Raw genomic sequence first — 17,296 nt, forward strand, 5'->3', positions numbered from 1 at the left:
AAAACACTGAATGCTTTTTCATTGTTCTCAGATCCAAGGGTTTGGGTCTGTGGTCACCTATGCAAATTGGTGAGGCTTTTTATCCAACATTTCCCAGGAAAGGGGGAGTGCAAGTGTTGGGAGGATTGTTCATTGTTCTTAAGATCCAAGGGTCTGGGTCTGTAGTCACCTAGGCGAATTGGTGAGGCTTTTTACCAAACCTTGTCCAGGAAGTAGGGTGCAAGGTTTTGGGAAGTATTTTGGGGGGAAGGATGCGTCCAAACAGCTCTTCCCCAGTAACCAGTATTAGTTTGGTGGTGGTAGCGGCCATTCCAAGGATAACGGGGGTAATATTTTGTACCTTGGGGAAGTTTTGACCTAAGCTGGTAAAGATAAGCTTAGGAGGTTTTTCATGCAGGTCCCCACATCTGTACCCTAGAGTTCAGAGTGGGGGAGGAACCTTGACAGTGGTCCATGCAGGGAGGAAAAAAGAAAGGCAGTTGGAAAACAGTGGGAAAGATGGATCCAGGGTATAGTCTGGTAGGTCGCCCTTGAGTGCACCCTCAAAATGCTTGCTTGTCCCTCTGCTTATTGCGGGTCAGGCCTGATTGGGCAGATGGTGGAGGAGGGTGGCTCGGGCAGTGCTTGTAGCCCCTACTCTTCTTATGGGGCGGCTCCTGCCAGGGTTGACTCCTTTGACCCTGAAATGGCTGCAGTGTGAACCGTTTATGGGCTGGACCGGCGACATACTGCCCTAGAGTTTGCAGGGTAGAGTGGGAGTCTTTCAGTCCTTGCAGCTTACTGTCCATCTGTTCTGCAAACAGGACCTGGCTGTCGAAGGGGAGGTGCTGCATCGACTGCTGAGCCTCAGGTGACAGACCTGAGAGGAGCAGCCAGGATGCCCTCTGTATGGAAATGGCCGAGGCCCTGGTGCAAACCACAGAGTCTGCTGCGTCTGAAGCTGCGTGGAGGGCCGCTCTGGCCGCCATCGTGCCCTATTCGAGGATCGCCTGGATTGCCACTGTGCCTCAACGTCGACCTGTTCAATTGAGACGAGTCCCTCGCGCGGGCCCTTTGGGATCTTCGGTGATCGGCGTTGGTAGACCAGCGATCTACGCCTCATGCTGCTCGTCTGGTGTCAGGACCTAGAGCAGGCCCAGGAGCCGGAGCGGGCCGGTCATCAGGAGGATCTCCCCAACTGTGGGAATTTGCATCTCAGTGACAGGTGCCAGCGGGCGGGTGACCAGTGGCTCCATTCAACAGATTGGTCGCATGATCGGTGCCGAGGCATTGGAGATGCGAAGGGTTGGTCTTGATGCTCATGTCAGGGGGTGCATGCCTCTGAAAGTCTGCGCCAGATTACCGGCGACCCTCGCCTTGAATCCAGCTGTTGGTGCCCAGGGTTTGGAGACCGAAGAGGGCTTCTCTGAACCTGCCTCCCTACTTCCGAGGCATGACGGCTCCATGCAGGCGAGCGCTGGCGGGACATCTCCCGTGATAGGGAATGGTGCTGATGAATGGTGCCACTGAGGCGGGGACACGTGGAATGGTCCCAAGGCTTCAGCTGTAATGTGAGCCCTGCCGCTCAGGGTTGAAGCCTTCGGGCCTGGGCTTTGGCCCCAGGCCCTCGCAAGTGTAAGCCAGCCCCAACGACCCCATTAAAACGGGGTCGCGACCCACTTTGGGGTCCTGACCCACAGTTTGAGAACAGGTGTCTTAAACAATTCAGAAGGGAATAAAGGAATATGTGCCTCCTTCTGTTTATTTGGAACAGATTTTAATCTTGCCTTCCTCACAAGTGGATATGGGTAAGGAAGAAGAGTATTCTGAAAAGAAGCAAGTGAATACAAGTTGATATTATTTTCTGGACTTGGTCCTAGGATTGCTCAGTCTGTGTTTCTGCCTTCTTTCTCCTTTGGAAGCTCTTGGAATGCTCCCAAGAAGATTGAAACTGTTGCATGTTGGTCCCTTCTTAAGCACTTGTAAATCCTTTCAATGGTGATGGTCATGCTCCTGGCTGAAAAAACTTGTGATCTAACTTGTTTATGCCAATTTAATTTGATTTAAAATATTGGCATAATCTGTTGAGCCCTTCTGCTGTTCTTAATCTCCCACTTCCATACTCTCAAATTATATAATAGATAAAAATAACGATAAATATTTTATACTATTTTGCCTTTCATTGAATGTTTTCAAAATACTTTATAAGCAATTATTTTGGTCTCAACCCTCTGTGAGGTATGAAAGTACTATCCCCATTTTGCATATGGAGAAAATGAAGCACATTCTAACATGTTCAAGATGACATGGCAATCCACAGCTGAGACAAGAACAGAAAGTTTCCCACATTCCACTCCTGTGCCTTAACTACATAAGCATTTCTTCCCTATAGGCCACAGAACACATTATGCATGAAACTGTTCATGTTGATGAAAACATCACATGTTTACAGGGGCCTCATATACTTTAATGTCAGAAGGGACCATCATGATCATCCAGTCTGACCACCACACATAACCTCACCCCCCACCTCAGAAAAAGGAACTGTTAAACCCATAATATGGCTCTTAGGAAACATATTAACAAGTCCTTACTAAGACACCTTGTTCTATAATAGGGTCTTGAATGCAACTCCTCTGGGTATTGTGCAATTTCCCCCCTTCATACAAAGCTCCCAATCCAAAAACAGTTATTTCATTCCTGCCCCACCACCATTATCACTTATGACAGTTTTCAGAGGAGATAAAAATTCATGGCCATGTGAAAAAAAGGTTACTCACCTTCTCGTAACTGTTGTTCCTCAAGATGTGCTGTTCATGTCCATTCCAATCAGGTGTGTGCGCGCGTAAGTGCACGTTGGCCGGAAGATTTTTCCCTTAGCAGCATCCGTCGGGTCGGCGTGGGCACCCCCTGGAGTCGCGCCCTCATGGCGCCTAATATATAGTCCTGCTGACCCGCCACCCCTTCAGTTCCTTCTTGCCAGCTACTCCGACAGGGGTGGGGGGGTGGGTATTGGAATAGACGTGAACAACACATCTCGAAGAACAACAGTTACGAGAAGGTAAGCAACCGTTTTTTCTTCTTCGAGTGTTTGTTCATGTCGATTCCAATCAGGTGACTTACAAGCAAAATTAGGAGGTGGGGTCAGAGATGTCCACTGACTGGAGTACTGCTCTACCAAAGGCTGCGTCATCTCTGGCTTGCCTAATAATCACATAGTGTGCGGTGAAGCTGTGTATTGATGACCACGTTGCCGCCCTGCAGATTTCCTGGGTGGGGATTTGAGCCAGGAAAGCTGTTGATGAAGCTTGCGCCCTTGTAGAGTGTGCTGTTATCTGGGGTGCTGGGATCCCTGCTAGATTGTAGCACTCAGTAATGCAGGCCACAATCCATGATGAAATGTGCTGTGTCGAAACAGGCTGGCCCTTCATTCCGTCCGCTACTGAGACAAAGAGTTGTACCGACTTCCTGAACGGTTTCGTCCTCTCGATGTAAAAGCGCTCTGCGGACATCGAGAGCGTGGAGTCTCTGTGCCCGGCTACTCACATGAGGCTTGGGGTAGAAAACGGGGAGGAAAATGTCCTGGTTGACGTGGAACTGCGATACAACCTTCGGGAGGAAGGCCGGATGGGGCCTGAGCTGAACTTTGTCCTTAAAACATAGGGTGTAGGGCGACTCGTACATTACAGCCCTGAGCTCAGACACCCTCCGGGCTGATGTTATTGCCACGAGGAACGCGACCTTATAGGAAAGGTAGAACAAGGAGAATGTTGCTAGAGGCTCAAAGGAATGCCCTATGAGCCTAGAGAGGACCAAGTTAATGTCCCAAGCAGGAACCGGTTGGCGGATGGGCGGGTACAACCCATCGAGGCCCTTCAGGAAGCAACTGACCAGGGGGTTAGCAAAAACCGAGCGGCCCTGTACCCCCGGATGGAAAGCCGAAATGGCAGCCAGGTGAACTCTTCTAGAAGACAAGGAGAGACCTTCCTGCTTTAGGTGGAAAAGATAATCCAAAATCTGGGGCACTGAGGCTAGCGCCGGGGGAAAGTCGCGCTGAGCTCACCAGATTGAAAATCTCTTCCACTTGGCCAGGTACGTGGCCCTAGTGGAGGGTTTCCTACTGCCCAGGAAAACCTGTCTGACTTGTTCTGAACAGGAGAGCTCAAACAGATTCAGCCATGGAGCCTCCATGCTGTGAGATGTTGCGACCGCAGATTCAGGTGCAGGAGCCACACGTGATCCTGTATGAGAAGGTCCAGGAAGAGTGGTAAGGTAATCGGGGCTCCCACTGACATGTCTAGGAGAGACATGTACCAATGTTGGTGGGGCCAGGCTGGTGCTATGAGGATCTTGAGCAGGACCTTGTGTACAAGCGATAGGGGTGGGAAGGCATTTAGGAGTGGACCCCCACAATGGAGGAGGAACGCATCTGCTGTGAAGCCCAGACTGTGATTCTGGAAGGAGCAGAACTGCTGACACTTCCTGTTGCGTCGCATGGCAAAGAGGTCAATCAGGGGACAGCCCCACTTCTGGAAAGGGCAAAGGGACCACTCGTGGATGTGAAAAGACTGCTGAGGTGGTCCGCCAACTCGTTCTGAACCCCTGGAAGATACAACGCCTGTAGATCAACTGAATACTCTATACAAAAGTCCCATAACCAGAGGGCTTCCTGGCACAGGGAAGAGGAGCGTGCACCCACCTGTTTGTTGATATAGAACATCGCGGTCGTATTGTCCGTCATGACCGATTCACATCGACTTGACAGATATGGGTGGAATGACTGGCACGCTAGGCGTACTGCCCTGAGCTCCCTGACATTGATAGGAAGATGGAGATCTGTCTGTGACCAGAGGTCCTGAATCCTGTGGCCCCCAAGATGAGCTCCCCACCCCAAATCTGATACGTCCGTCACTAGCACTAGGGATGGTTGTGGAGCAGCTAAGGGAAGTCCTGAGCACACCTGCTGAGCGTCCATTGACCACAGGAGCGATAGGGCAAGGCAGGGTCATGATCCTGTCCAAGCTGTCCCTGGCAGGTCTGTACACTGACGCAAGCCACGACTGCAGCGGTTGAAGCCTGAGTCTGGCGTGCTGAACCACATACATACAGGCCGCCATGCGGCCAAAAAGTTTGAGACAATTTCTTGTGGTGGTGGTGGGGAACTGCCTGAGTCCCTGGATCATGGCGTCGAGGGCCTGGAATCTCGCCTGCGGGAGGAATGCTCTGGCTTGGGTTGAGTCCAGAACCCCCCCTATGAACTCCATCCTCTGGACTGGGGACAGAGTCAATTTCGCCTCATTCAGAAGCAGGCCCAGATTCTCGAAGGTGGCTCTGATGAATGCCACCTGAGCTTTCACCTGAGCCCTGGATCGGCCTTTGATCAGCCAGTCATCGAGGTATGGGAACATCTGTACCTGATGTCTCTGCAGAAAAGTGACAACGACTGCCATGCACTTGGTGAAGACTAGAGGTGCTGCTGACAGGCCGAAAGGGAGGGCAGTAAATTGGTAATGGGAACCATTGACCACAAACCTGAGGAACTTTCTGTGGTTGTGAGTGATTGCTATGTGAAAATATGCATCCTTCAAGTTGAGGGGGGCATACCAGTCTGCTGGATCCAGTGAAGGGATAATGGAGGTCAGGGAGACCATGTGGAACCTGAGTTTCCTCACAAACTTGTTGAGGTCGCGCAGGCCCAGGATAGGCCTGAGGCCGCCTCTGGCCTTCGGTATTAGGAAATAGCAGGAATAGAAATCCTTGCCCCTGTGCTCCAGTGGAACCTCCTCTACCGGCCCCAGTGCTATGAGCGATTACACCTCCTGAATGAGAAGTTGCTCATGAGAAGGGTCCCTGAAGAGGGACGGGGAAGGGGGGTGGAAGGGCAGGAGGACACAGAATTGGATGGAGTATCCCAGGCTCTACTGTGCGAAGCACCCAGCAGTCCAAAGTTATATGGGATCATGCACCACAGAAAGGGGACAGTCAGAAGGAATCGGTAAGGCGGGGTAGATCCTGTCTCTGGTCTGGCATGCCGTCCTCGATCACACCTTCAAAAGGCCGGTTTAGGGCCAGAGGGTGGTTTGGGCTGGCCTTGATTAGTGGAGGAATGTTGCCTTCTCCTACCGCTCTGGTTCCTCCTCCTAGAATTGTCCTGGCGGTTCTGCTGCTGGAACCTTGAGTAGGTTGTGGGCGGAAGTGTCTCCACTGTGGGGTGGGGGCATGCAAGCCCAAGGATCTGAGGGTGGCTTGGGAACCTTTTAGGCTCTGAAGCCGTTTGTCCATCTTTTCTGAAAAGAGTCTCACCCTCAAACAGGAGGTCCTGAACTGTCTGTTGGACTTTGTAGGGCAACCCTGAGACTTGCAACCAGGCCCCCCGCCGCATAGCCACCCCTGTTGCCATGACTCTTGTGGCAGCGTCGGCAACTTCTAAAGCTATGTGCAATGAAGCGTGGGAGACTAATTTGCCTTCTTCCACCAAGGCAGTGAACTCTGACCGAGTCCAAAGGGACGAGCTCCATGAACTTTGCCATTGAAGCACAGGTGCTATAAGAGTACCCGCTCACAATGGCCTGCTGGTTAGCAATACGGAGTTGTAACCCACCAGTGGAATAGACTTTTCTACCCACGAGGTCCAGGCATTTAGCGTCCCTATTCTTTGGGTAAGGACCTTGGAAACCTTGTCTTTCCCGTTGGTTAGCTGCATCGACCACTAGCGAGTCCGGAGGTGGATGGGAGTAGAGATGCTCAAAACCTCTGGAAGGGACGAAGTACTGCCGCTCATTATGTTTGGCAGTGGGTGACAGGGATGCCGGTGTCTGCCACAGGGTCTTAGTGGTGTCCACCACCGTCTTTATGAGGGTAACGCTACCCATGAAGGCCCCGAGGGTGCTAGGATGTCCACCATGGGATCCGTGTCTTCTATCACCTCCTCGGCCTTGATGCCCAGACCTTGGGCAGCCCTGCGGAGCAACTTCTGTAGGACTCTGTTATCCTCTAACGCAGCAGCTATAGTCGTCCCTGCCAACGCTTTGTCTGGCGACGAGGAGGAGGAAGCGTGTGCCAGTAGTGGAAGCTCTCTACCATCTGCCCTGGAGGGTCACGTGACTCCCAGGGCAGCGTTGGAGGAAGTGGTGCCAGGGCCATAGGTGTCGTAGCAAACGTCGGCATCAGCATCAGTCTCACCAGAGACAGCTGAGTCAGCACGCTCACAGGAGCTGCCGGGGTCAGGGAGGGGGGCGAGGTGCCTGCATCGAGATTGACACAGACAACGGTGCAGGTGTGGGAGACAGGTGCGTCAATGTCGTGAAGGCCGATGCCGAAGTCAGAGCTGAGCACGGTGCCGGAGTTGATGACGGGGCCGGAGGCAAAGGCGTCGGGACCGTAGGTGCTGGAGTGGATGCACAGTGGAAGGCGGCACGAAAGTGGCGGAGGCCACTGAAGATGTCACTGAGTGTGCGCCCCTGGTGATAAGCCCAGGGAACCCTTAAGGGCCACTTAGGTGGATACTGCCACTGCAGAGGCCACGTCTGATGCTCCCTTCTGTCTCTGCCCGACCTCGCTCTAAGGCTTCTGCTCCTATTCGAGCGGTAGGAGTCGGGCTCCGACTCCGGGGTCTCAGACACCGAAGACCACAGAGGAGCTGATCCTCAGTGCCTCGAATGTCAAGAGCTCAGGGAGTGGGAAGGCGCTCTGTCGGAGCGTGTAGGTGCCGATGGACAAGGCGAAGGGGAGTGCCTCGACGTCATAGCCAGCTTTCCCTTCGCACTGGAGGACGGAGCTCCGTCGGCGCTAAGGGTTCCTCCATGGCAGGCGAGAACAGTGCTGTCAGGTGGAGGAGATCTCTGGCGGCCGCGTATGCTTCCGGCGTGGATGGGAGCTGCAGCTGCTGTGTAGGTGCTGGTGATCGAGGTGGGGCTGGAATCGACTGCCTCATCTGGACAGGAGTCAACACAGCCCCGGAAGGAGACGCTGAGGAGTGTCTCGCCTGGGGTCACACATCTCGAGGCTTAGCCAGAGGAGAACGGTTGTCTGGCTTTTTCTTGTTTTGAGGCACTGGAGAATGGGAGCAGTGCCTACTATCAGATGGGCCCCGCGAGGAGCTGTGGCGGTGCCAAGCGTCCTTGAAGGAGTCCTTCCTCGGCATCGAAGTTGCTGACGGCGCCGGGGCGCTCCACGTTGAGGACGCCGCCGTACAGGTCGGGTCAATTGAGCCTGGGTCGGAGTGGGGGCATAGGTCTGCATCCATGAGGATCACCTTCAGCCGCTGTTCCCTTTCTTTAAGTGTTCTCGGGCGGAAGTCGCAGCAGATCTTACAACAATCTTTCTGATGGGTCTCCCCCAGGCACTGAAGATACGACGAGTGCGGGTCAGTCTTCTGCACGTGCTTGGCACAGGCCATGCAGTTCTTGAAGCCCAGGGACCACGGCATGCCATGGCACCGGGGCTGAAGTTGGGGGGGGAACCCCAACTACTATACTATGCTATACTATTAACTGGTGTACTACTAAAAACAAACTAACCATATACACGGAATAGAGAAGAAAACTTGCTGAGCAAAAGCCAAGGGAAGTTCCAGCCACCGTCACTGGCGGTAAGAAGGAATTGAAGGGGTGGCGGGTCAGCAGGGCTATATATTAGGCGCCATGAGGGTGCGACTCCAGGGGGGGCCCAGGACAACCCGATGGATGCTGCTAAGGGAAAAATCTTCCGGCCAACGTGCACTTACGCGCACACACACCTGATTGGAATTGACATGAACAAACACTCGAAGAATTGTGTCTTTTAATTTACCTGCTGATTTAGCTGTTCTTCTAAATTGATTTTTGCTGTCTGTAAGCCTGTTATCAAGTCTTCAAGGCGATTATGAACCTATACAAGCATTAAAAAAATATATCACATTTGTAACTTTCCACACTCAAGTTCATATACAGTTATAGAACAAAAGTGATGCAAAGAAACAAACAAGTATTGTGAAAATTTCTAAGGGCAGTCAGACATATTCAAAGAATATTTCCCTTTTTGTATTATACATACCAATCATATCTGTTTTGATGTCTACGTCAACTGATTATTTCCCCTAACATTCCAGACATTATGGGACAGATTTTCAAAGGGCTTCTGAAAACGTGCTAATAAAACTGAGAAGAAGTCGTTCATCTGCTAAATGAAAATCCACATTCTTTTCTAAATTAAAAAACCACAAATATTATCTATATTTGAGATCCTATTTGATTTTGGAAGCCGTGTGCAATGTGTTGCAATGCAGGAGGTGCAGGTTCAGGAACCACTGAGAGATTCCAATTCCAATAGACTAGTGGAATTTGGAAACATCAGAAGCATTATGGCCATCACCTTTATAAAGAAATGGTTTAGATTTTTCTCAGGTGTTCAGGGAGAGGATGGACTGAAAGGGGCAAGTTATACGTTGTGCGTAGTTAGGGTTTTAAGCTATTATGGTAGATAAAATGAATATAGAAGAAAATGTAAAAATAGCTTTGTATGTATAATAGTTTCAATGTTTATATTGTGTTTTCTACTTTTTGTAAGGTGCTCAGAGCAATGAGTGAATGCTTGAAATCAGTCAAAAAAAGAAAAAAAAACTGTGCTTTATAGAAAGGATAATTTATGTGATGGCCCCCACAAGATTAAAAAAGGACTGTCAATCCAGAGAGGATGACAAATTACCAATAATTTGCCTTCACAGAGTATTCTGACTCAACAATTCTATGTGTCACACGTCTATGAACTATGTAAAATGCAGTAACTGTTGTGAAAGCATGCATACCCTATTCTCAGAATCAAATATTCAAGGCAAAAATTATAATAAAGTTCACAGCCTAAATAACCCCCGTTTTTTACTGTGGCTCATCATCTAGCAGAGAACTTAGAAGAAGTGTGGATCTTCAGAGTCAACATACAAGTCTCCTATGTTATTTGCCATATATAGAGAGAAACATAGAGGAGCCTATGTTCAGATCCATTCAATTAATCTCTAAATCCAGGCCTGTTATTACACTGCAGGTGTCTCAGTACCTTAGGGTATACGGTGGTAATTCATTACATATAAAATCTCTTCTACAGCATGCCTAGAAAAAGCCTAATAGCATCTTCTTCTCCCGACCCCAAAACTACTTCCCACTTACTTTAGTGATAGAATCTTCTCCCGTGATTGAAATAGACTGTGGATACCAAGAATAATTCCTCTCAGAACAACTTGCTTCTGCTAGCATTTCTCCTCAGTTTCCACACAGTCCAACTCAGAGAGCTACAGGACTATGTGACAAAAGGTCTATCTTTGAGAAAGAGGTGTACGGTAAGATGAGTCTATATTAGACCTGAAAACAATGGCCTTCATAGCTAATTGGGAAAGATGAAAACTAATGATGCTCCCCATATTGCTTTGCCAGTTGGGTGGAGTGGACAGTTCAATATCTGTGCCCATTCATATTTGATTTCTCTATGGCACTGCCTACAAGGGTGTCAATTAGTGACAACTGTTGTGGTGATTTCTCTGATGTGGACCTTATTTAAATGAAAAGCTAGCCATCACAGAAGAAAAACGGATCTTAAACAAAAAGTCAACATCTCACAAAAAGAAAAGGAGTACTTGTGGCACCTTAGAGACTAACCAATTTATTTGAGCATAAGCTTTCGTGAGCTACAGCTCACTTGCATCCGATGAAGTGAGCTGTAGCTCATGAAAGCTTATGCTCAAATAAATTGGTTAGTCTCTAAGGTGCCACAAGTACTCCTTTTCTTTTTGCGAATACAGACTAACACGGCTGTTACTCTGAAACATCTCACAAAAGGTACCTACCACAGGGATCCAACTTTGTTGTTTATTGCACATCACTAAACATAGTATTAGGAAGCAAAGGAAAAAAGCAACTATACATAGCAAAACCAACCTCTGCTTATAGAAAAATCTCATCAGCTGACAACCTAAAAATGATTTTTTCCTTCTATACATGTGTTCTTCCCCTATTCATTGTATATTTAAACCTTTAGAGTTCTTTCATTTAGATTATGTTAAAGAAATTCTAGCCATGAAATCAGTTGTTAAAACTGAGAAGCCGACATATAATACAAGGGATGTAATTCTATTCAGATGTTCTGATGATGTCATTTAGCATCAGCAGACTAGTGCGGAAGTATTTTGTCACCAAAATCCCAAGGGAATTTCCATTTATTAGCTGGTTACATACATATTTTTAACAATTTGCATCTCTAATGAATGTTTGAAAACTTGTCTGATTTAAAGTCAAACATTCACATTAGTAAAAAGAAAAGGAGTACTTGTGGCACCTTAAAGACTAACCAATTTATTTGAGCATGAGCTGTAGCTCACGAAAGCTCATGCTCAAATAAATTGGTTAGTCTCTAAGGTGCCACAAGTACTCCTTTTCTTTTTGCGAATACAGATTAACACGGCTGTTACTCTGAAACCTGTCATTCACATTAGTATTAATAATAAAATATATCATACTGAAACTGATTTAATATATAATGTCAGATGTATAATAATAATACATATAATGCCATTTAAAAGTTCTCAGAAACCAAGTATTTGGCTATATTAGACTGGGATTTTCATAAGAGCGTAACTCCATCAGATCTGAGAATCTATTTCCTTTAGGCTCCTTTGAAAATCCCAGCCTTAATGCATAGATGCAATAAACTCACAAGAAAGTTAAGCCTGTGGGTGACTTACAGAAGCAGAATCCTGCAGGTCTTTCTGAAGTACCTCAATTCTGATTGTTTGCTGTTTGGTTGTAGCTTCCAATCTGGCATTTTCAATTTCTAGTCTTAAAAGCAAATATACTTTTTAATATGTAACAATATAATTTTTCTGGACAAGTCTCTAAATCCACAATAGCACAAAACTTGAAATAGTTTTGAAATAATCATTTACATATGAATTTCATAATCTAAAACTCATTTTAAAATTGTATCTAGTATTTAATTCTGTAATATTTAATTGTGTATTAGCAAAAGTCCTTTTATTTCTGGCCATATTTTAACAATAAAACCTGGTTTCAACATATTGGCAATTTTCTTACCTTTGTATATGTTCTTCCAGTTGTTTTATAGCATTATTTGTTCCAGATGATGCTATTAGAAGGTCTTGCAATTTCTGGGAAGAAGCATTCACTTCTCGTTCCTTACTATCTAATGCATTCTTCAAATCATGAACACGTCGTTCAGACTGAATATATTGATCTTCCGATTCTTGCAGCTGTAAACAAATCAAATTTAAGGTAACTGACGTTTGAAGTGCAAGTATTTAAATCATTATTGAATTTCAGATGAAAATTCAACTTCCTGTACATACACATTTGTTTTAAATAAATCCTTAGTCCCTTTCCTTTCCGTCCAGATGTATGAAAGCCTTGTCCATGCCTTATCTTCTTCCTCAATTACTGCAACACCCTCCATACTGGCCTCACTAGTCCCATATTGCTCCTCTCCAATTTGTCCAAAACAGAGCTGCAAAAATGATTTCTCCTCATCTTATAAGACCACGTCACTCTTTGAATGTCTTCACTTGCTCCTCCTTGCCCACTATATCTTGTTTAAAATTTGGCTCCAGCAAGTATAAGTCAGCCCCAGCTACCCCATTAAAATGGGGTTGTGATCCACTTTGGGGTCCTGACCCACAGTTTGAGAACCGCTGAACTAGATAATATGTTAAGTAAAAGATATATACATGCATCGCTTTGTCCAAGTGAGTTAGTGAGCTTAGTTACTCTAAGACAAATTGTTATCAGGTATGTACCACAGTTATAAAAGAATGTAAATTACTTAAATGTCACTGTGTTTTAGATGCCTAGAAATAATGTTAAGTCAATAAGTGTTTAAAGTGCTGAGACGACAAAAACTACTCATTGTACTACTCTAAACTTAAATTGTATGTAGGTGCTGAAAAAGAGATAATGAATACAGCGTATACATTTTTCAGAACACATGGTTTGTGATGTCACAAAATGGACAGCTCCTTAGATAATAGAGAAAAGTGTGAATTGAAGAGTTTATTGTTTCTAATGTAAGAGGTAAACCATTATTAAAGTTACAAGTTACCCGTAGTTATATGTACTGGTGAATAACAATAAAATGAGAAGTGGCTTTGAATCATCAAGTGCACACTTGATGTTAGTAGGGGTGTGTGTGTGTGTGGAAAAAGAATAGGTTTAATTGGGTTCTAGTTTATAACATGAGTTTTGCTTCTCTAAGCATTCAAGAATAGGTTTAGCTTAGAATTATGTGGTAAGATGATTTTAAATTGAATTGACATTTCAGTAGTTAAAGCAATTTAAATTTCTAACTTTAGAATTTTTTTGATTGAACTGTTTTGATAATTGTACAGTATTTGATTTGTATAAAGCTTGTCTGGCAATTTGGCAAAAGACTTGTATTAAGTTTCCATAGTGATACCAAATTATTTCCACAAAATAATACACAAAAAGTTTTATCACTGAGTGATAAAATTTTGTACCTTTCATTTACTGTGATTTGATGTATTACTTCAACAAGTGTAGCATCCTATGTCAAAGCAATTCACTTAAACCTTGTAAACACTATCCTATAAATATTTTTAGTTTGCTTTCTGTAAACTTATTTTTTTTAAATTCTATTCTGATAACACAAAGTCTTCAGATATGTCAAATGCAGACAATAAAGTTTTCAGGCTCTTTGGCAAAACTCCTCATTTGAATAGTTAATCACATTCCCCCTCTCCTGGGGGAAGGCTGCTAATCAGAGTTACAACATGTGCCTGAGGAATAGCCTACTTCCTCCAAAAAGGGCAACTGCAACCACCACTGGTCCTATCCTCCTCGCCTGCAAAGAAGTCTTTGGAATTGGCTGGAGAGAAGCTCGATTTTAGTACCAATTCACAACTCTTTCTGGCTTCCAGCTCTACGTACACTTCCAAGACTAGAAGGGTGACAAAAAGGATTGAAACTACACTTCCAATCCTGCCCCATTCCGCACCACCACAGCCTGAGGCAGAAGCACAGAGTAAAGGAGTTTCTGATCCTGTTCCCTGCCTCAGTCCTCAGAAGAGGGGGTGAAGAGTTAAGTGTTTTCCTAAAAATAAAGAGGGTGGAGAGAAAATAAAATGCTTGGGATGGCAGAGAGGATGAAATGCTTTGTAGGAGGGGGCTGAAAATTGAATGGTTAGAGGAAAAATGGAGAAAGAAGAGAGGATTGATAAATTCTAGGAGCGGGGAGGACAGAATCAGTTATTTGCAGGTATTCTGAACTGATCAGTTGGAGAACTGCTGCTGCTCCAAAATTCAGTGAATTAATCAGAAATTAATGCATGTTTAATTGATTAGTTAAAATTATTTATCTTGTGTTTTGCACTGTATTTGTCCTAATACTCTCACATTAAATGCCCTACTCTAGTCTTTCTAGTGCACATGCACAGATCTTCTTGCTGCTGCCAATAAAATATGTTGTCCCAATTCTGCTTAAAATGGAGATTAGACTTTCTGCAATGTTTAGAAGAAAAATATAGTAATGAGAAACAACTATTTTTACCTATAGTTAATGAGGGCTGACATCATGCAGAACATTTTTCTTGAATGCTTAGAGAAGCAAAACTCATGTTATAAACTAGAACCCAATTAAACTATTCAATTAATTTACACTTAAAGAAAAAAATGAAAATTTTAAAAGGCCAATTTTGCGTTTCCTCACCCTGCTTCAAGACTTTAGCGTGACCATAATAGTTAAAGTAAAGCTACTATTAGACGACAAAGGACTCCCTCCCTTCATAACATTGAAGTCAAAGGAAAGTGTACAAGTTTAACCACAAGGTGACTGTTGTGACAAAACATCAGTAAAACACTAGCAACAGAAATTACCTTCTGATTTTATCTGACAAAATAAGACACTAGATATACTTGTATTTGAAATGTCATACTATCATAATCTTTAAAATAGACTCCTATTAGAAAGGTTCCATTTAGTTTTATGAATTGTGACATTTCGTAATATCTTGCCATTTATAACAAAGTAAATGAAATTAATTCATGAATACAACTGTATTTGATATTATTCTCAAAATAAGCAGAACATGTTATGTTTTTCACTATTTGTAAAATCAATGAACCAACTACGGATTTACTACTATATGAAGTTAATAGACTTGTATACCTTGGTTTTAATCTTGTCTATTTCCTTTTGCAAATGTAGTTTGTCCTCTTCCAGGTCATTGCGATAACGTGTTGTAACTTCAAGTGAAGCTTCTGACATTGATTGCTTTTTAAGAGCATCAGCAAGTTCTTGTTGCAGTTGTCTTACTGTACCCTAATGAAATATTTTCAAGTTAGTATTAATAAAGCTTACAAAAATTAGTATGAAGAGTCCAGATTAGGATCTAAAATATATTTTTTGATTTGTCAGGTTATATATGTCAACTAATACATTCAGAAGGGCATAAAATGGTAAACAATCATGACTGCCAGTGATGCGCCTAAATAGCTGCAGGCTCCCTCCCACCTGACCACTGTTAATCAAAGCCAGTTGGACAGCTGGTGCCAATGAATGCGGATTGCTATTTCTAGAGAGGTTAAATGTTTTAGACTGTTTAGGATGTGTGTTATCTTCTGCTCACGGTCATTAAAAAGAAAGGGTCTTGGTCATTCCAGTGATGTAGGAAAGGCCTTTTACAGAGAGTTTTCATTGTTAAGTCTGGTTTTGTTTTATTTTTTTAAGATATACCAGAATACAGATTTAACCATTTAGGCATAAAAGCCACAATTTGATTGAGTATATAGTTGGGACATTTAGCATTTAAGAATTTAGTCATTAGCTAGGCCTGCAACATCTTAACATATCTGACCTTCTCAGAGTTTCTGGAATCATAATACATAAAGGTAAATGCAATTTCAGAGCATCAATAATTTCCCAGCAACACTAAACTTAAGGCAGAGATCTACCGAAGAATGAGATCTACCGAAGAATTGCTGACATTCAGGGTTTATTTCCAAAAAGAAAAGAGACAGGAGAAAATGTCTGAAAGAACACTGCCAACTTAAAAATCATAACTCTGTCTGAAAATTTTGTTTCTGATCTTCTTACAAGTAGCACATAAAAAGACAACAACAGAAAGAGATTACAGGAAAAAAATAGTTCCCTCCAAGCTTGTTTGTTTACTTTGGGTGTAGTTCAACCCATTGCGGTTGGCTAGCACATGGCCTCTGCATCACTCAAATTTCAATTCTGAGGGCTTAAATGAGATCTCAGAGGTACATAGACTTGTGCTGGCCCCTACACATAGGTGATTTTCACTCTTGTGCGTTTGCAAGCACTTTAGCTATAGTTCATTTTAGCTGTTTTCCTGTTCAGTCACTCACTCCCTTTCCATTTTTTTGTGTAGTCTCTCATACAGCATCAGAGGAGCAAAAACATGCTTAAATCTCACTGAAAAGCCGAAGTAGGGGAAGCTTGGAGCTATTGTAGTACCTGAAACTAACTCATTTTTGAAGGTGGTGACTAGATTTCAAATTGCCAGCATATCCTCTTCTCCACTCATCTGTCTCTTACCAATTGTCCACCCTTCCGAATTGATTCTTCAATTGATTTCCACCTATGCCCAAATCTAATTTACTCTCTCTTATGTTCAGCCTCCCTTTCTTAATCTGTTGCTTTTCTTAGTTTTCTCCAGTATTCTTCTTTGTCCTTGTCAAGGCTGATTCCCCACTCTGGCACTTCGAGTACAGAAAGTGGGGGCCCACAAGGACTCTAAAAATTAATACTTGCCACTCTAGGCTTGTATTAAACTCCCAAGGTTACAGCTTTTTTCTGACCTTGGATAGGTAGTTGCTGCTACCACCCAAGTGCAGAACCCCTTTGAGATCCCAGGAAGGCACATTTGGGAATTTCTTCCTGTGGGGTACCCTCAAGCCCTTACACCCCACCCCCTTCTGGGGAAGAGCTGAGAAAGAAAAACAACATGTGCATAAACCTCTTAGGACACAAAAATCCAATTCTGTTCTTAAAAAAGGTAAATTTTATTAATAAAAAAGAAAAGAAAATACATCTTGGAACTTAGGCTTTTGCTAGATTTAAAACAAACAAACAACTACAAGGATTAAGTATCAAGAATAGGTTTCCTGAGGTCTAGCTTAAAGGTCAGAAGCAAAACAAAAGCATCTGGGGCTAGCACAGAGGAGTCCACAAGCCATAAAGAAATAAAGAGATAAACCTAATCGCGTCTTCCTAGAAATTTCCTGATCTACTTACATATTTGGGGTTTTAGATGAGTAGTTTCTAGGTATGATATTGATGATTTTTCATACCTGGCCCAAGC

General features: G+C 44.4%; 1 protein-coding gene across 19 annotated transcripts in view; it reads right to left on the bottom strand.

Moving 5' to 3' along the window:
• ANKRD26 (ankyrin repeat domain containing 26) overlaps positions 1-17,296 on the bottom strand; it is a 197,220-nt gene that overhangs the window by 61,959 nt on the left and 117,965 nt on the right. For 18 of the 19 annotated variants that reach the window (XR_012156802.1, XR_012156803.1, XR_012156804.1 and 15 more), the window contains 4 exons: positions 15,139-15,291; positions 12,039-12,214; positions 11,690-11,783; positions 8,770-8,847 (listed from right to left, as the gene is read on the bottom strand). Coding sequence is in view for 16 of the 19 variants with exons in the window: in XM_073328178.1 (XP_073184279.1) it covers positions 8,770-8,847; positions 11,690-11,783; positions 12,039-12,214; positions 15,139-15,291 (501 nt within the window). In the remaining 3 variants the exon portion in view is untranslated. The remainder of the gene's footprint in view (positions 1-8,769; positions 8,848-11,689; positions 11,784-12,038; positions 12,215-15,138; positions 15,292-17,296) is intronic. The other variant, XM_073328174.1, reaches the window with a different exon arrangement.

Source organism: Lepidochelys kempii, chromosome 1 (assembly GCF_965140265.1).
Source record: "Lepidochelys kempii isolate rLepKem1 chromosome 1, rLepKem1.hap2, whole genome shotgun sequence".
Classification (NCBI taxonomy): Eukaryota; Metazoa; Chordata; order Testudines; family Cheloniidae; genus Lepidochelys; species Lepidochelys kempii.